The sequence below is a fragment of the Zootoca vivipara genome, chromosome 4 (assembly GCF_963506605.1).
Source record: "Zootoca vivipara chromosome 4, rZooViv1.1, whole genome shotgun sequence".
Lineage (NCBI taxonomy): Eukaryota > Metazoa > Chordata > Lepidosauria > Squamata > Lacertidae > Zootoca > Zootoca vivipara.
The window spans coordinates 65,668,023-65,686,540 of record NC_083279.1 but is presented as its reverse complement, the minus strand read 5'-3'; the positions used below and the strand labels follow the sequence as shown (position 1 = coordinate 65,686,540).

The following is an 18,518-nucleotide window of genomic DNA, read 5'->3' as shown; positions in this document are numbered from 1 at the left end:
AGTTGCAAGAAGAAATTAAATTTATGGCATGAACAGAATGCAGGTGCAATGAAACCATGACTAGCTGGCAGCCAGTAGAATGATGTGAACAGACAGCACAGAATAGCAGCAGACAGAACTTCCTGTGCATAAGCTTTCTCATACCACGTTGTGCAAGTCAAAATAGAAATGAAGCAACATAGTCTCCTATTACCTCTGTAGCGAAAGGAAGCTATGTTTCTTACTTAGGCACAGAGGCGTTCTTTCTTGCAAATATAGGCATTTAGGGGCTTGCGATTTCTCACTAAACCTGCCTGTTTTCAGCTTTTCCAGATTTAAAATCCACATCTTGAGTTGTGTGATTGAAGTATCAGCAGTTGCATTCAGAAGCTTTTCTCTGCATTCTCAGTGGTTGGGCACCAGTTCTTAAAACAGTGATATCCTCGAGATTTTTCTCTGCATTTTTATATATATATATATATATATATATATATATATATATATATATATATATATACATACACACACACACACACACCCGTTCACCCTAATTTTTGGTGCATTCTAGACAGTTCTGGGTGAGAGTAAAACTCACCTCGTTGCATTTGAGAAAGGCTAAGGTGAACAGCAGCCACACAGGCTTCCATTTGATATGTCCTGTCTTCCAAAGAGTGGGTGAGGAGAGACGCCAGAACGAACACATCCTGTCGCTCTGTGTGGGGGTGGAGTTTTGTTTATCCCAACCGTTGCCGTGAAGGTGTAGCAAAAGTGCCAGCACAGTAGCCTGTTGCAGCATCAAGGGATGGATAAATGTTCCTGGCCAGCAGTTAGACGGTGCTTTCAGAAATGGGTTGGCTACTCAAAGAATACGGGTTTAAGAGGAAGAGAGAAAACACGGGCTAAGCAAATGAAGAGGGAGCTGGAGGCTTGTGGAGAAAATGCATGGAGGGAGCAAAGGAGTTTTGAGGTGCAAGGATTTTTGTTGTCATTTTGTCTTTCAGTTTACTGTCTTTGAAAGAGGAGAAGAGGGGAAGTCAGGTTACAAGATAATTCAGGAATGCATTTGACTAGCTATGCTAGCTCAACTATACTGATATTTTCTCCATGACTAGAAGGTAGAATTCAGAAGCAAGTACAGAATTTTCTCATAATCTTATCTTTTTCGGGATAGCATTGAACTCTTTTTTTCATATACTTGCATGTTTTTCATGGATATAAAGGAAATATTGATTTCACAAACTCCACTTGCCTTTCCCCCAAGATTAAAAAAGGGGGGGGGGTATGAGTCCTTTCTATAAGATTGTTAAACATTTTTATTTATTTTTAAAACTATCTGTATACCACCCGCTTGCAAAACATCCAGGGGGTGCAGACACACTTATCCTGGAATAAATTCCATGAGACCCGTTGCTGTATAGACCTGCATCGGATTGTTCTGTAACATTGCAATCCTGTGCACATTTACTTGGGAGTAAGCTCCCTTGGACTCAGCAGGCCTTACAATCATAGGCTTGGACTGGATCTTAATTTTTTGTTCAATTTGCAGACAGATTGAAGTTGAGTCCTCAGGTAAGGTTAAGGTTAAAGGAGCACTTCTTAACACTCTGAAAATTAGGTAGCTGGCAGCTGAGACTCTAGTTGCCCTAGTTGTCATGTATAGTGCTTTTGAATGCGAGGTTAAGGCTACTGTAACGTGTTTAACTTGCATCCCGAAGAACCATCCTTTAAAACTGACTTTATACTGTACCTGAAGGTATGTAAAGCTATGTGTTGGTGACAGCTTTCTCAAGCCTATGTGGTGTAATTCGGCCAAATCCTCAGCCTTGCAGTTAAACGAACTGTACAAGTACAGAGTACTCATATGTTGAAATGTAAGCATGAAGTGTGGTTTGCAGAGTTTCTCAAGAGGAGATTCAGCAATCACTGATGTTGGTGTAGTCTTAATCCTTCATAGTCTGCTTAGATCCTAACGTTTGCATTACCACAAATGTTCATTTAGAAGATTTGCCCTTCTGAAGCCCATTGTTTTCTGTGAGTGTTCATAATTTAATAAAAGTTTGTGCCTTGTGTGACTTTTGCATGTTGCTTGCTTAAATTTATAAAGTATGCATGCATTGCTTTCTTATTAGAAGAATGTTAGATTGAAATCCACGATACCTACATTCCAGGTTATAGGTTTCGGGATCAATGTGCCAGTTTTTAAGTACCTTTCTCATTCAGTTTGATGCTAATATTAATGTATTAGCATTAATATGATGTATTAGCATTAATATGATGCTAATATTAATGTATCCTAGCTCTCAGCTTTAATGGTTTTCATTGCTTCTTTCAAATATTAGGAGCGTCAGCGGCTGGAGACCATTCTTAACCTGTGTGCAGAATATTCCAAGCCAGATAGTGATCCCACCACTGTCACAACAGTAGCCGATGTTCAGAAAATCAATAAAGAACTTGAAAAGCTTCAGGTATCTGAGGAAGATTCTGTCTTTGAAGATTCTCAGATGACTCCCGAAACGAGATTCAGAAATCACTTGCAGATGCCAACTGGAGATTCCGACTTCTCTGAGTTCAGTGATCTAGGTCAAAATGCAATGGGATTCTCTACCCCCAGAGGGATGAGAACAAATAAACATTTAGGTGACAACAGGACAACATCACCCTTACCTTCTTCCCCCTTCTTGAAGAGTGCCAATGAATCGTCCTACCTGAGCATCACGTCCAAGGTAATGGCAAATATTTTACAAGACAAACTGGCTGGGGCTTCCATTCTGTGTTAGAACAGTTACCATGAGAAATAGTTAAAACCCACAAGTTTTGATCGCAAACCTGTATTTATATATATTTTTAGCTTAGAAATGCCAGTTTTGAGGCCACAATCCAGGTAAGTGCACACCAACACTTTGTAACTTCTTTTCTGAACAGCACCCACTTCCTCTTCACGCACAGGTCCCAATGCTGTTTGTTAGTGACTGCCTGCCACTGCCAAGGGGAGGGCCTGCTTGATTTTCAGCTGCCATCGCTGTTGGACAGCCAAAGAAAGAGAGCCCAGTTCATATAGCAGTGCAGGCTACATTCAGGGCTGCCACACAGTGGTGGCATCCAGGAAGTGCACAGTCCCTTTGGCACCAATCAGTGCAACGGATGGGAAGTACAGCCCTTGCAAAGTCCGCAACCAGATCAGTATTCAAAAATAAAAGCTGGTGACTTTTTTCTTTTCAGCGCTGACATATGGTCCAAATGAAACAACAAGTAGCTGCCATACCTTTCTTATGCTGCTGGACGTTACTTTTTTCTAGAGAGAGAAAAAATAAATAAAAAGGGGGCAATAAGTACTCTGTTTCTCTCAAAGTGGCCTTTGTTAAACTGTTTGTCCACGAGTATGGTGTGATGCTATTCGAAAGAGGATTCATGATGTCTGGGTGTGCTCAGTTGCCTCCAGGAAACACAGAATGTTGAATGTCAGCTGGTAAAGGAAAACGAGGATGAGAAAAGTGAATTCACATCCTCGAGCCCTTTAGACCTTATAGTATCCTGTACTAGAGAATGTCATGGCTGCCTGGAACTGTCAACACAAGCACTGCACATCCCACCGAGCTATGATTAGCAGACTGCGAATGGTTTTGGGAGGGCAGAAAGAGAGGGGAATCCAGGCTGCAGTTTTTTTAGACACCCCTAAGAGATCAGAATTCACTTTTTAGAAAAATTGAACCCTGAATCTTCAGGTCTTAGTAGAAGTGTTGTAATATCACGGGATAAGCATACTAATTTTTAAGAAGTTAAAATGCTCTGCACAGAGCTCTCAGGAGGCAGACGCTGCTGTGTATTGTTGGTGAAAAGGAAATCGTAGAAGAAAAATTGTATTATTGTTACAGCAGTTGACCAACTTGGTCAGGCTGAGGATGAGGGACAGTCCTGTTAGTTTCTCCCTTTTGGTACATTATTCATATCATAAGGAGAGAGAAATGTATGGAATTATTCCATGCCACCTTTTTATACTTCTTTCCCTCTCAAAGCACATAGTGCTGTTCCCCGGGGTGATGGGCTATACTGCTCACTATACTGCTATATGAACTGACCCAGCCCGTGCAATAATCACCTAGTCCCTTCTTCATGTGCCCCCTCTGCTTGATTATAATGTGCCCCCCTTTGTCTTTACAGGATTGTGGTCTTGCATCTCTTCCTTATAATTATACTTTGCCTTCTGTAAGTGAGGAGCCGCTAGGAAGATGAAACCCAAGCTGCAGTGTTAGAAATAGCTGAGCAGGGATTCTTGTGAAAAGGGGCTTTCCTGCTAGGATTACTAGTGCTAGTAAGGAGTACAGTTCATTATATATATAATGTTAATAGCAATAGCAGTGATCACTTGAATGCAATTCATTATTTGTTTTAAAATGCCAGAATTGCGGCTCCAAAACTGTATTGCTTAATAGACGTCTGAGAGAAGGACCTATGGTTTAGTAATATAAGGCAAAGGACAGAGAATAGGAACTGAGTCCTGGGTGTAGTTCTGATACTGAGAAATACTCTTGTGACCTTATGCAAGTAACTTGCCCTCTGAAGACTAACCAGCCCCCTTTGGAACAGAAAAGCCATAGTCAGGACACCAGGGATGCAGTCCTAAGCACAGGCAATGCGTGAACACTATATTGTTGTGCTATCAGTCTCTGCCTGTGCTAGGGTTTAAAGCAGTTTCATGCAGGCAGCCCTTTTTTTCTATTAAAAAATGTTTAGGGGTACTCTCATTTTGACTCAAGAAAATCACCATTTTAGTAGTTCAAATTGGGAAAAATAAATACAGTAAATGGACAGAAGTACAAAGATTCAGAAATTGTTTAGGGGTATGCGTACCCCTGCATCCCCCCAGAAAAAAAAGCACTGGATGTGGAAAATAGTTGCCCAGAAAATAGCCTTGACACTAGTTTTTGTATCTTCCTGTACAGTATTGTCCAATAGGTAAATGGGTAGAAGTTTTGAAACAGCACCTTTGAGGAATATGAGAAAAAGGAGGGGGGAAATCTGATTTATAAAGTGCAATAATTATGCTGCTGTTGTTCTTAAAAATCTGCTGGCCTAAGCAGTGTTTTGTGCCTGGTATTTTTAGGTAATACTAAGAGCAGTTGTTGGGGCAGGGGTGGAGAAATGAGAAAACGTACATTTTGGGAACTTGTATTTTTAAAAAGTAACAACACTTCCTTGTTCTTCTTTCAGACCCCAGAGTGCATAAGTGATGAACAAAGAGCACTGGAGCTTAATCAGATGGAAGAACAGCGCATTATAATACTGAATAACTTGGAAGAACTTGAACAGAAGGTCAAAGATTTAAATGATCAGATGGATGAGTCCTCTAGGGAGGTATAAAAAGTATTTTCTTTGTTTTTATCTGATTAGATTTGAGCCTCAATCTTGCTGGAAGAAGAAAAACACATTCATCAGATTACTGAAACGTTGTTTGATATGAAACAAGGGTGGAGAGCCACTAGCCCATGGGTCAAACCTGGTCTGCTGGTGGGTCCAAATTGCCCCCCAATTTTTCCCCAAGCCATGCTCACCTGCCTATCAGTTGATGATTGACAGGTAGGTGGCTCTATGGCTTGGTGGGGAGAGAAAGAATTGTCCATCTGGACCAAAAAGGTTCCCTGATACAATGGTCATCATTCCACCACATGTATTTTCTGAACACATGAAGGCATAGCAAGAATGTGCCTTTTAACTGTGCTCATGATACTGATATACTTACTGGCCACACTCCTAAGCACCAGCACACTGGGTGTTAGCATTTATTTTTAGTCCCATGCAAATGACAAACCAATAGCACATCCAAGCGAAGGGTGCTATAGCAGCTTGGGGGCAGGGGTTGGTGATCTTCATTGGGACAACAGCTTGGATCTTGGTGCCTAATCTATAAACCGCACTATGTTCAAGGGGGCTTACTCTCTAGTAAGTGTGTTTAGGACTGCAGAGTCAGGTAAGTAATGGATGCAACAAAATTGAAAATATGAACTGCTTGGGAATATGAAAATATGAACTGCTTGGGAGTACTGCAGAGTTACCTGCCATAGTCAAAGTGTGAGAAAATGAACGGCACCATTAAATTATAAATCCCTTCTGAATTCTGCTTTACTTGGGATCTCACATCGCCAAAAACAACCTGCCAATGGCTCAGTTCCTAGTGAATAACTTTGGTAAAGGGGGAGCAGCTGTTGCAAAAGGGATCAACATAACAAAGTGCCATGAGGAAGTGAAAATACTACAAGCACTAGAAAGTTCTTGAGAAATAGCCAACTTTGGATTCAGTTTTCAATAGCATGCTGTTTTTGTACATGTCTTAAACTATCTCAAGAGAAGTTAATGTGGCTTTGCATCACAGTGTGTTTAGAAATATGTATCATGCATGAATAGGCCTTCAAAAAGTGTGTGTCAGTATTTCTTTGTGAGCTCGATTGTGGCTGAGATTTTTTTTTTTTCGTGTTCTTAGATGGATATGGAATGTGCCCTATTGGATGGGGAGCAGAAATCTGAAACAGCTGAACTTCTCAAGGAGAAGGAAATACTGGATCATTTAAACAGGAAGATAGCCGAGCTGGAGAGAAATGCCATTGGTGAAAAGACCAAGGTAAATAAAGTTATGGTATCCCTGTTTTAATTATATTTTTGTCCAGAATTGGAACTTCAGTAACTGGTATTTTTTTTTTTAAAAAAAAATAGTGTGTCATGGTGCATTGTTTTAAGATGAAATAAAAATTATGTGAACTAATTTAGAAGCCACTTGCGGGCTGCTGTCTAGAGTTGTGGAAATTAAAATAGAAAGATAACTTGGACTTGGTATGGGTTTTGTTGGGCATTGATGCTATAATTAGTTACTTATTGAAGAAACACACAGTTATTAAGATAACACACAGCATGTTGAATGATGAAGAATGAGAACTAAGGCTGCAATCATTTGCACAGTTTCCTGGGAGTAAGTCAAGTTAAACTCAGTGAGATTTTCTTCTGAGTAGACCCGAATAAGGTGTAATGGGGGAAATCTGTCCTTTAATGTGGTGTCTACGGTATTTTTCTTATTGTGCATGTTCAGCAATTTTAATAATGTCATCTACAATGGGTTTCCTTCATAGTAGTGAAAATCTTGAGAATTTTATTTACCTCTCATGGCTACATATTTTTAGCTTAAGTATATTAAATTTTGCACGCCTGTAATTTGCTCTCCTAAACATAATGTTTTGATAACTGCTACGGAATACTGAGGGGACAAAAGGAAACGAAAATCTAAATTGCAAAAGAGCATTGAGCATGGAAGTACATTAAATCATTTTATGTGTAACATGGAAGCCAGCGTGCAAATATTGTAACATTTTAATGAAATGTTGTCACATTTCAGAAATTCAAGATGATGTAAAAATGAGAATCCACATAATCACTAAATTAGGTTCAAAGCCGTGGGCCAGTAAAGAAAAACGCCATGGCCATAGCTTTTAGGAATGTGAGAAGTGATGTGTATATGTGTATATAAATGATTTACCCTTTCAGCAGCCCTCCTACATTGGTAACTCTTGTATGGAACTTGCCTCAATGGAGCATGCATTTGGCATCAAATTTAAAAGCTGCTGAATGCAAACTCTACTTGCAGAGAAACAATCTAAAGCACATTGCGAGGCTTCTGCTTGTTCATTTGCACCTGCAGCTTTAGCCATCCCACATCTGTCCTGATTTTCTATGAGGTTCAGTGTGTATGGCTGTGGAAAAAAACAGTTTCATGGGCCAAATTCGGATGCCTGTAACTAAAATTCACCCAATAGGGAGAAGATATACACTGCCTTCACAACCGTTAGCAGTAATAATCATAATCATAATAATTTTATTATTTATACATTATTATATATATTATTGTATTATATTATATATTTAGAATGCAGCTTAATGTATATAGGAGATACACTAGTTAGGATTGCTCTGCGAGTTCTGTTTTTTAACACACTGTTCCTGAAAGAACCATTGGAATAAATGGTTTTGCAGCTTCTAGTTTCTAGTGATTGACAAATGGTTTGATGATACCGTATTGATGTGAATCTCATGTGCCATCAAATCTAATTCACACCTAAGTTTTCAAAACTTATAAACCCCAAAAGTATTTGCTGCGTCAGCGGTGCTTTTCAAACCTAATGCACACCCTAATTTTCGTGACATTGTTGTTGTTTAGTCGTTTAGTCGTGTCCGACTCTTCGTGACCCCATGGACCATAGCACGCCAGGCACTCCTGTCTTGCACTGCCTCCCGCAGTTTGGTCAAACTCATGTTCGTGGCTTCGAGAACACTGTCCAACCATCTTGTCCTCTGTCGTCCCCTTCTCCTAGTGCCCTCAATCTTTCCCAACATCAGGGTCTTTTCCAAGGATTCTTCTCTTCTCATGAGGTGGCCAAAGTATTGGAGCCTCAGCTTCGTGACATAATTTGGCCAAAAAAGGTGCGCCTTACATTCGAGTAAATACGGTAGTTGCAAGGAACAGCTGTAGTTCACACCTGCATCCTTCCTATGTATCAATTTGACTCCTTCAGTATCTTCCTTCAACCTTAAAGCCCATGTGGTATCATTTCCCCACTCGTATTCCGTTTTCTGGTACTGCTGTTTCTGAACAGCTGTTCTGATCTCTTCCACCAGTGAATGGAGATTTGTGAATAGTGAAATGATATCTGTGTACAACTTATGAAAGACAAAACCATTTCATTCATAAAAATATATAGCACAAATGATGGCAGGTCTGTTTTGTGGTGGTGATAGCTTGATGTTTATGGAAAGAGTTAAGACTGGAATTAATTGCTGATCTAGGCACCTGTTTGACAGGAAGTCTTATGCAAAGTCATCTGACTGTTTAAGGACACCTGCTTCAGAAGCTTGTGAAATTCTTAAGAGACATCATGAATGAAAACATAATCAGCTTTCCATCTGAGTGCTTAAAATAGACTAAAGGGATAATTTTCATATTACTTGTAATCTTATTCATCTACTTCAAAGTCCATAGACACGATACAACACGCTGCAGAATATTGAACCACTTATGCTTTCACAGTAATTTACTGCAAAGCAAATCCCATTGTTCTGCAGCAATTGAAAAGGAAACTGCACATTCACAACCACCTGAGTAGGTTATATTGTTAAAATCTTTTGAATAAAATTGAACCTAGTTTACTTGATTTCTTAATTTGCAGGAACAGACTAAATTCAACCTCAGCAAAAAAATTTTTTTTAAAATGCCAGCATTATGAGAGTACTGCCGAATTTAGGCTGTGTACTATTTGCTAATGTGGAATAAAAGATGAAGGATCAGTGTAGCTTGGATAAATGTTCGTAGTACAAAAGAAGACCTTTGCTGCATTAAGCCAAAGGTCCATAGAGCCAACACAATGCCTCTGGGATGTTTCTGGGAAGTCCACATCCAAGTCATGAAAGCAACATAGATTCCCTGAACATGGAGGTGCCTCACAGCCATATATATAGACAGGCATATCCTCTTCTATGACTTTCTCTAAACTAGTAGCCATCATCACATCCTGTGGTAATGAGTTCCATAAGTTATGTTGGGTGGGGGGGCTGTATACACTTTGCTCTATCTGCCTAGAATCTGTCGTTAATCTCTTTCTTTGGATGACCCTGAGTGTTTAAATCTTCACATTACGGGTAATTTTACAATATTTTATCCTAGGTGTGGGGAACCTTTTCCAGGCTGAGGGCTGTATTGCCTCATGGGGCAGAGTTCCCACATGCTAGTGGTGGGAAGGGGCCAGAGCAATAGATGTGAATCTTACTTTTGCACGTTCTAGCCATGCAAAAGTTGGAAGTTTCTACACAGAGAGGTGCGTCTCTGCACTCTGTCAAACAAGATGCAGTAATCTCAGATCAAGAACACATTCCAGCTAGGCCGAAGCACTCTAGGAAGGGTACCAAGCAGGGTTTGTGAAAGGGTTTCACATGGGGCCTAAGTTAAGCTTATTCTCCTGGTTTCTTATCCGAAATTAAGCATTTCAAATGCACAGGGAACTCTGGCTTAATGTAAGCCAGTACAGTGGTACCTCTAGTTACGAACTTAATTCGTTCCAGAGATCTGTTCTTAAGGTGAAACTGTTCTTAACTAGAGGCGTGCTTTCGCTAATGGGGCACACGATTTCTGTTCTCATCCTGGGGCAAAGTTCTCAACTCAAGGTAACTCTTCCAGGTTAGCGGAGTTTCTAACGTGAAGTGTTTGTAACCTGAGGCGTTTGTAACTCGAGGTACCACTGTATCTTGATGCTGAAAGGAGGGGTGAGGGAGGAACATATGTCTTTGGTGCTCATCCTGGCTTTATAAACCATGGTTTATAAACCAGCTTATAAGCCATGGTTTATAAAGTCTTGGCCGACCATCTGACAATGCCAGTGCATAGTAAGCTTATTGAGTGCTTCTGTTATAAATTTAATATCAGTTTATAGAATCATATTGCTAATGGGAATGTAAAACATTAGACCTGAACTTCACGTGATCCAGCCCTAAGCCAGGAGACAGAATGCATTACTTAGCCCAGTCATCTCAGTAATAGCTTATTTGGAGTGACATTTTTTTGCAGTTCAGAACCAACTTTCATATTTCCAGAACTTTCTTAAAATTATATTTAGACTCCATGCAATTATACAGGCTGTACCGTATTTCTTAGATTTGTATAAAATGCCCTTTTCCGATAGTGTGGCTTATATGAAATTATGTTCCCAGTGGAAAATGGCTTTGATATAAGATGAGACTGGTGAAAACAGGTGTACCCGGTGGAATTTCCCCTGTAGGAAAGAAGTTCCTTGCCTTGTTTGTGCATGTGTAGGGAACAGATAGGATTCACAGCTTCCAGCTACAGCTGGGAATCCTAGCAGGGACTCTTGACGGTGATATTTGACACGGACACAGCTGCCAGAGAGGAAGGGAAGGGTATCCAGGATGGGCTGTGGCTCTTAACTTCCCCCTGCTGCTGGACCTCTGCCGCTTCCATTTCTCTGTTGCTGCTTATCTCCTGGTCAGGATCTCCCAGCTCTTCCTAATAGCAAAGATCTAGTGGAAAGGAAAACAGTGAGCTACAATCTCTATCATGCATGTTCACCTGAGTGGAAAAAGACCTCTCGTGACTAGGGGAAGGAAATGGAGGATGGTGGCGGCAGCACTAAGAAACAGGAGTTTCATCTGGGCCAGTTCCCAGCTGGATTCTTGGCTAAGCTTGTGGGTTCCTTTCAGGCATCAAAGGGTATGTAGTCAGTATGGGATTGGCTGCTCCACGAGATCCTCTAAACTGCGCATGTGCATGAATTCTAGGACTTCCTAACTGCCAGAGAAAAATTCTGATTCTTTACTAGCATCACAAACTGCTGTTCAGTGTTTTGTAACTGTCTCATTTACAACTTCCCGTGTTGCTTGTTTATAGCTGTGTGGTGTGTCCCATTAAATCTGAGTCTTATCCTGCCAGTAACAAAATGCCTAACTTGTGCAAAGGCCTGCAGATGTAGTTTTCAGTAAAACAAAACAAAACCCTGCATAACATAAAGAGAAGATAAAGGAAACTATTGTTCTCTGGTTGAATGCTGGACAAATGTATTAAAGATTCACCCCTGCTTTAAACAAAAATATTGCAAAAGTGCTAGCATCCTTTCGAGATCTAATTTGACAGGTTGGGGGATATGAATCATTTTGTTGCTTGTTCCATGTGATAATCATGTAACTGGACGTCAGCCCAGATCATAGCTCACCATGCAGAAGCAGTATGCTAGTCTGCCTCATTGCATCAGTTTTTCACCTTAGCTTGCATGATCAGCAGCAACAAGCCAAGAAGACGGACACTCAGGAAGTCAAGAACAAACCTTGGCTTCATGATCATGGTTTGATCAGGATAAAGTAAAGCATAATTCTGAGCTTGTGCATAATGATTAGCCAAGCTTCATGGTTTGCTCTTCATCCCAGAAGAGGAGCAAAGTGGTAGCATTTTGGATAGTATGCACTAGCATACTACTTGCTCGTGGTAAGCCACAAACCACGGTTTACTGTGACTTGCAAAGTTGGGACATTATATATTTCTCTGTCTGGAAATTGTGAAAGGTTTTGGAGGAAAAGAGGAGAGCCAGCTGCTGATTATTCATATGACTTCCGCTTACCCATTTTTGTTCTATAAAATATTGTTCTTGCACGTATCCAGCATGCATCACATTCATAGCTGAATAACACAAGACACATTCAATAGAAATGGTTGCGCTAGTGAATATTTATTTTAATAGAGAGGGTTCAAATTATTTTGTGCTTGGTGGGGTTTTTTTAAGAGTCCATAGGAGATGCTGCTTTGGATTTAAGAAAAAGCATTCCTCTCTTTATTGAGACACCGTGTCTTAAAAAGAAAAAGGAAATGGCTCTTCCACTTGGTCTCAGGTTTCCTTCTCCATCCGTAGCATGCAGCTGTTAGCCTCCCAAATTAACTGCTTCCCTTGTAAGATGAGCTCAATAACAGCCTTGTATTTAGCACCACTGTGCAATAAACTATGCTAGCTTTTCTCTGTAGCTTCCCTGTTACCCCAGCAAAGAAAAGTGTTTGAAATAGAAGCTCTGGAAACGTAGAAAAAGTGTTTAAGGATATACATAAGACAGAATAGAAAAGTAGCTGTTCAGAGAGTGGTATTTAGCTCTATCATTGCCTATGGTACATGTGTTCATCTTTCCTGTCCCATCGCAGTCTTTGTTCAAACCATTTCCCAGGTATTTTAAGCCATAATGTATAAAGAACTACCTTCTAGCTTCAGAACTGGCAGTGCTCTCTAATATATATGGGCACCTACTGGACAGTGCCTACTGTGACATCTCTGGTGATATAACCCTTATCCCAGATTTCATTGCAAAGGCATAAAACCTTGTATTTTCTTTCCCAGCATATTCAAGAATCTTTATTATATTTTCTGGTTTCCTTTGGGAGTACAACTGTCTAGATCAGGAGCTGCAGGAAATCCAATCATTTTTATCATTCCATTGATCTGCATAATGTACTGGAAATAGCTGCATATAGTAAACAGATAGGTTTGCCTACACCTGGCTTTCCCTTATTATCAGCCTGCTACTGATAGACCAGAGCTGGAAAGTCACTCCTATTGCTGCTATAAACTACTGCTAATATTTAACATCAGCTGGCATTAGATGAATGGTAGGTAGAAGTGTTTTATCATGAGTGATGCTCAGTCCTTTTAATGGAATAGCAAAGCTTAGATTTGAGAAGCTGTTGACTTGCAAGTCTTGTTGCACCAACCTAATAAATACAGGCACCTTCACTGTACTGTTTTTGATGCCCGCTAAAAACATTTTTGTTCAGACAAGCCTAGTCAGACATGTAATTTGATTGTGTACGTTTGTTTTTAAAACTGATAACTTTAGCTACATTTTGATAATTCCTTTATGTCTATATGTGTTTTATGTGTTGACTTTATTGGGATTTTCTTATTAGTATGCTATATAAACTGCTTAGAGTTTTTATTTATTTATTTAAGCAGTATATAAATATAGTTAAATAAATTGGAGAACCCATTTTGCACTAAAAAGTTTGTTGACAAAAGTGGCTATACATGACATAAAAATAGATCAATTGCATTGATTGCTAAATCAGATTTGCATTTGTAATGTATCTTTGTCTGGTTGCCTTTGAAAACGTGCACCAGAATTGCTTTTTTCTTTTGGGTAAGTATGCTATTGCAATTTAAGGATAGGACCCATGAGTCCCCACTGACAGTTTAGACAATTCAGCTGCTCAGCAGTTTAGTTTTTGTGCTTCAGTCATCCGTGGGATTGCAGTAATCCAGTTTATAAGATTATTGGTCTTGTAAATATAAACCATGCTTCCACAGACCTTTATGATCTCAGATACAAGCTTACTGGAGATCAAAAATAATGCATCTATCTTGCGTAATTGTTGTCCTAGGCACTAAACCGGCTTGTAGCAAATAGCACTGGTCAAGGTCACTTGACTGTTTGCAGAACGCTTGTCAGTGATAAATGCTTAATATATCAATTCCTGCTATGGTTAAAAGAGTACTGGTTTTCTTAGCCTCAGTTCCCATGCAGTGAATGGCAAACTGTGGACATCTTCTCACTTTGAGTGATAAATAGTTTGCTTCTTTCTTGAAATAAGCCTTATTCTCTCTGTTGTCATTTTCAGTGGGGCTGTTTTGCACTGCAATTGCTGAAGGAGTATCCTCACACTTTCCCTGGCTCCCTCCCTGGCTCAAATATGCTAAGCTATTTGCTAGGCAGAAAATATCCCTAGGAACCTAAGGATGCTGCAATAAAAGTATGAAATAGTTCTTCCTTGCTTTGGATTTTTCATCTCAGCCAGGAATTATACCGCTCAGGACATCTGATATAAATCAGTATGGGTAACATCTGATGTTATTTATTAACAGGACATCTGTGCTTATTTATTAACCATGTTCAAATGCCACTCAGTAAGGAAAGTTCTCCAGTTGGCTTACAAAAGCAGTATAGATGTGGACTTGTGAAACTTTCAGAATGTAAGAGCCTAAACTCACTGTGGCCGCCAGCCAGATGCCTATGAGAAGCCCGGCAGCGGGACTTAAAAACACAACTTTTCCCACTTGTGATTCCCAGCAAGTGGCTATATAGTTGTTGTGGCTGGTACCATTGCTAGCCTCTTCACTGACAGCCTGAACATTAAAACCTTATGCGGACTTTCAGTATGAGCATAGGGAGAACGGTGCTTGTGCCTCCCTTGGCACATGGGGAAGAACATCAGCCCGGGGGGGGGGGGCTTCACATCCATATGAAAATTGTGTACAGTCATACCTTGGCTTGCATTAGCTGCAGGTTGCGCATTTTCAACTTAAGAACGCAGCGGACCTGGAAGTGTTTACTTCCGGGTTTCGCCGCGTGCGCATGCACAGAAGGGTTCTGCGCGCTTCACGCATGCGCAGAAGCGGTCTACGCGCTTTGTGTGTGCGCAGAAGCACTCTATCAACACTTCACACATGCTCAAAAGCACCGCTCTGGATGTGTACTTTTCGGGGTGTGAGCAGCACCCTGGAACGGATCAGGTACGTATTCAGAGGTACCACTGTAATTGGAACATCGTGTAAAGATGTAGCATACCAAATATGTGGTTCACATCTATGTGTGGAAGTCCCTGTGTGGAATGCCTAGACTTTGGAGGTTGTAAGGGGCTGGAACTGGCATGATCCACACACACACACACCCAATGCCCTGACCCTGTATAGGGCTGGCTTCAGTGCCAGGAATAGCACATTCATGAAAAGAAGCAGAATGTGAAGAGGCGTTGAGCTATTGGTATTCACCTTCTTTCTATTTTGGTCATAAACTACTTTCCTTATCTATTTTATTTTTCTTTGCTGAAGCTGTTGTTTGCCCTATAGGACAAACTTATAGGTTCCTATATAATGCCTGCATGTTTCCTCCTTTGGGACAAAAAGCACAGAAGTGGGATTTAGTCAGAGTGGGGCAAATGCTTGGGGAATGCATAGAGCACCTTTGTCAATGCTGGGTCTAGCAAGTAAAGAAATTAGGGCATCAAGGTTAAAGCAGCCCAGTGTTAGGGTAATTAAGAAGACAAGTTTTAATTGTGAAGTGCCTTCTGTACTTGTTATGGCAGAATGCTAGACTACTAATTTGAAAAATAAAGGGGTAAATACAGATAATTCTTTAAATTATAGAAATCCTGGCAGAAAAAAAGAAGTCTAGTGGAGAGTGATTCCTGCATGATGAATCACATACAGAACTACTGGTGTGTGTGACTTTCCTCCATCTTGTTATGAATTTTTACATGCACCCATATGCTAGCAGGAGTTGGGGCTGAATTATAGGGTTGCCAGACTCAATAGAGGACAGGACTTCTGTGCCTTTAATTGCCCTGCTCTCTTTTGAGTCTGGAAACCTTAAAGAGAAACCAGCAGATCCTTTGCTTGGAAATTAAACAAAGGGTCTGCTGGTTTCTCTTTAAGGTTTCCAGACTCAAAAGAGAGCAGGGCAATTAAAGGCACAGAAGTCCTGTCCTCTATTGAGTCTGGCAACCCTACTGAATAACCTAGAGATGGGACCTAAACCCAAAACACTGTTATGTGCACTGGAAACTGTTAACTGTTCTGACTAGTCTAAGAACTACTTTCCCCGCAAGAAACTGCAGTTGTTTGCAGCAGAAAGTACATGTGACAAAGTATCCTATTGTTTGTCCCTGCTTCCAACTCTTATATAGTTTCCAGGACATCTTTAATTTAACAGGATGGATATACCCCTTAATATACAAACGTAGTTAAGTGAATGAAAAGAGTGGAATCCAGCTGGATGTGCTACGGAGATGGATGTTGCAGCTGTATGAAGCCCAGCAGTTCTTGCAGCAAAACAATGAACAATTAGGTTAATTTTGAACTAATGTGAAAGGAGATTACTGTGCACATTGTATTGTCCACCACAGGTGGCACTCAGGAGGCACTCAGGATAAGAACGTGTCCTTCTATATATGTTTATATCAATTTTGAACCAGTCCTCGTTTAGGCACTGCATGAGGCAATCTGGGCTAGCATGTTTGCAAAGCTAAGCAGGGTCTGGTATGATTTCAAATTGGGGGGGGGGGAGTGTGTGTTGAGTCTCCAGCATTACAAGGGGTTGCACGAGATGACCCTCACAGTCCCTTTCCATGTCTGCAATTCTATGATTCCATGAACCATAAGCATAAGAATTAAACAGCTGGCAGAGCACATGTAAGCTTGCTTATTGGCAGCTTGAGTCATACCTGCAATTCTTTCATTAGTGTGTTTAAAAGCCTTGAAAAATTGCAGAGCTTTGGTGACTGTGTACTATTTTTCCAACAAAATGCTTTGGTCTGGAATATGTTGTTCTTCTGCAATAAAAGTTCCGTTTTAAAAAATGAAACTGTAACACTTACATGAGTTGTTTACTGAAAATACGGTTTCAGATATAGGACAGGATCTAGTCCTATAATTGGATGGAATGATTGGTGTTTTTCTAGATCTGTGTGTCTAAAAGGTTTTGTTCTGGATAAATCCAAAAGTCTTATGACAGGCTTATCAGAAACACAGAAATTTTATATATTTTAATCTGCATTAAAAGAAAAGTGCACACTATGGAAATCCTTTCATCTTCAAAATAGGGGCTGGATGTCTTGAGAGCCAAATTTGTATTGGAGGTCATTATAGCATTCCCTTTAGGGTGAATTGAACCAGTCCTGTTCATTCAGCATGTTTGATTTCTGAAACAGAATTTCCTGTTCCAAACCGATATGCTGTGCCTCAGTTCATCCTTTCACTGCTTATAAACTATTAAAAACCATCATTCTTGTCCCCTCTGCCTGTTACTTCTGTGTCATTCTGGATAGTATTCTATTTAGTTCGCTTTGTAAAATCTCACCCTTTTCTGTCCTTCTCTCATTTGGAGACTAACACACTAATGATTCCATTTCTAAATAGCTAGTGTCCCATTGATCTTGAAAGTACTAAAGGATGCCATGTCTTGTATATGTGTGTGTGTGTGTAAGCATTGCGACACTGACTATTGCAGTCAAATTATAAACCCACCTCTTATGTTGATTAGTTTCTACTAATCAATGCCCTAGATCCAGCAACATGTTCTGGGAAAAATCTAAGTTAAATTAATTGAATTTACTGTGCAGTGGGGATGAGTATACCCACAAATTATGTATGTGTAGCACCTGATCTTTCCAAGGTCCAAATTTAATGGAGGCAAAATGCCAGCCTTAATGGAGCTGAACTTTATGGATGGTAGAGAGAAGTATGAAATAATTCGGACCAAGCAAACCTTTATATTTTATTTCAGTTTCCACGGTTTGAGGGTGGATTGCAAATTGCCACAAGCAAAGTGGTCGTTGCTTAACAGTTTGCCATGTGGCATCTGTATCCTTCAACCATACGGTTTTTAGCCTAGCATTACCATCCCTCTGCACTTATAAGGAAGCTTTGAAGTGACTCTTATCCAGTCTTCTGAATCCATCTTCAGAGTCTCTGTTTTGCAATGGAGAACCCGCCTTTGTGCACCTGAGACATAATCAATAAATGTTAACGTGTGTCAACTAACCATTCTTTAGCATCTGCCAGGTTTATTAATATGATACCTAGATGATGCTGTGGCACATGAATTAGCCACAACTTTCCAGCATGTTTAAGCATCCCTGCTGCAAAATTTAGGGCCGATCCTATCCCCGCCACTCAACCCCGCTCCATGTGCCATCAGAATCACTAATAACTGCTTTGGGTTTGAAGGTAATTCTGTTCTTTATTTTTCTGGTTCAAACTCCAGGAAAAAATAAAGCTTGATGCTCAGAGGGAAAAACTAGAAAAGCTTCAGGAGCTTTATACCGAGCAGAAGACACAGCTTGATAATTGTCCTGAGTCCATGCGGGAACAATTGCAACAGCAGCTAAACAGGGTCAGTAGCATGGATTCCTCTTTTTTTGTGTGGAAGCACAAGTGTTGAAAGACGACTTACTGACTGCCTCTCATCTC

The 18,518-nt window shown here is 40.3% G+C and overlaps 1 protein-coding gene across 11 annotated transcripts in view; it reads left to right on the top strand.

The window, feature by feature from the left end:
- PHLDB2 (pleckstrin homology like domain family B member 2) overlaps positions 1–18,518 on the top strand; it is a 77,058-nt gene that overhangs the window by 31,824 nt on the left and 26,716 nt on the right. For 8 of the 11 annotated variants that reach the window (XM_060273678.1, XM_060273676.1, XM_060273677.1 and 5 more), the window contains exons 4-7: positions 2,319–2,702; positions 5,188–5,331; positions 6,455–6,592; positions 18,313–18,441. In XM_060273678.1, the coding sequence (XP_060129661.1) occupies positions 2,319–2,702; positions 5,188–5,331; positions 6,455–6,592; positions 18,313–18,441 (795 nt within the window). Of the gene's footprint in view, positions 1–513; positions 947–2,318; positions 2,703–5,187; positions 5,332–6,454; positions 6,593–18,312; positions 18,442–18,518 lie in introns of those variants that run through there. The other 3 variants (XM_060273679.1, XM_035116344.2, XM_060273682.1) reach the window with 2 other exon arrangements.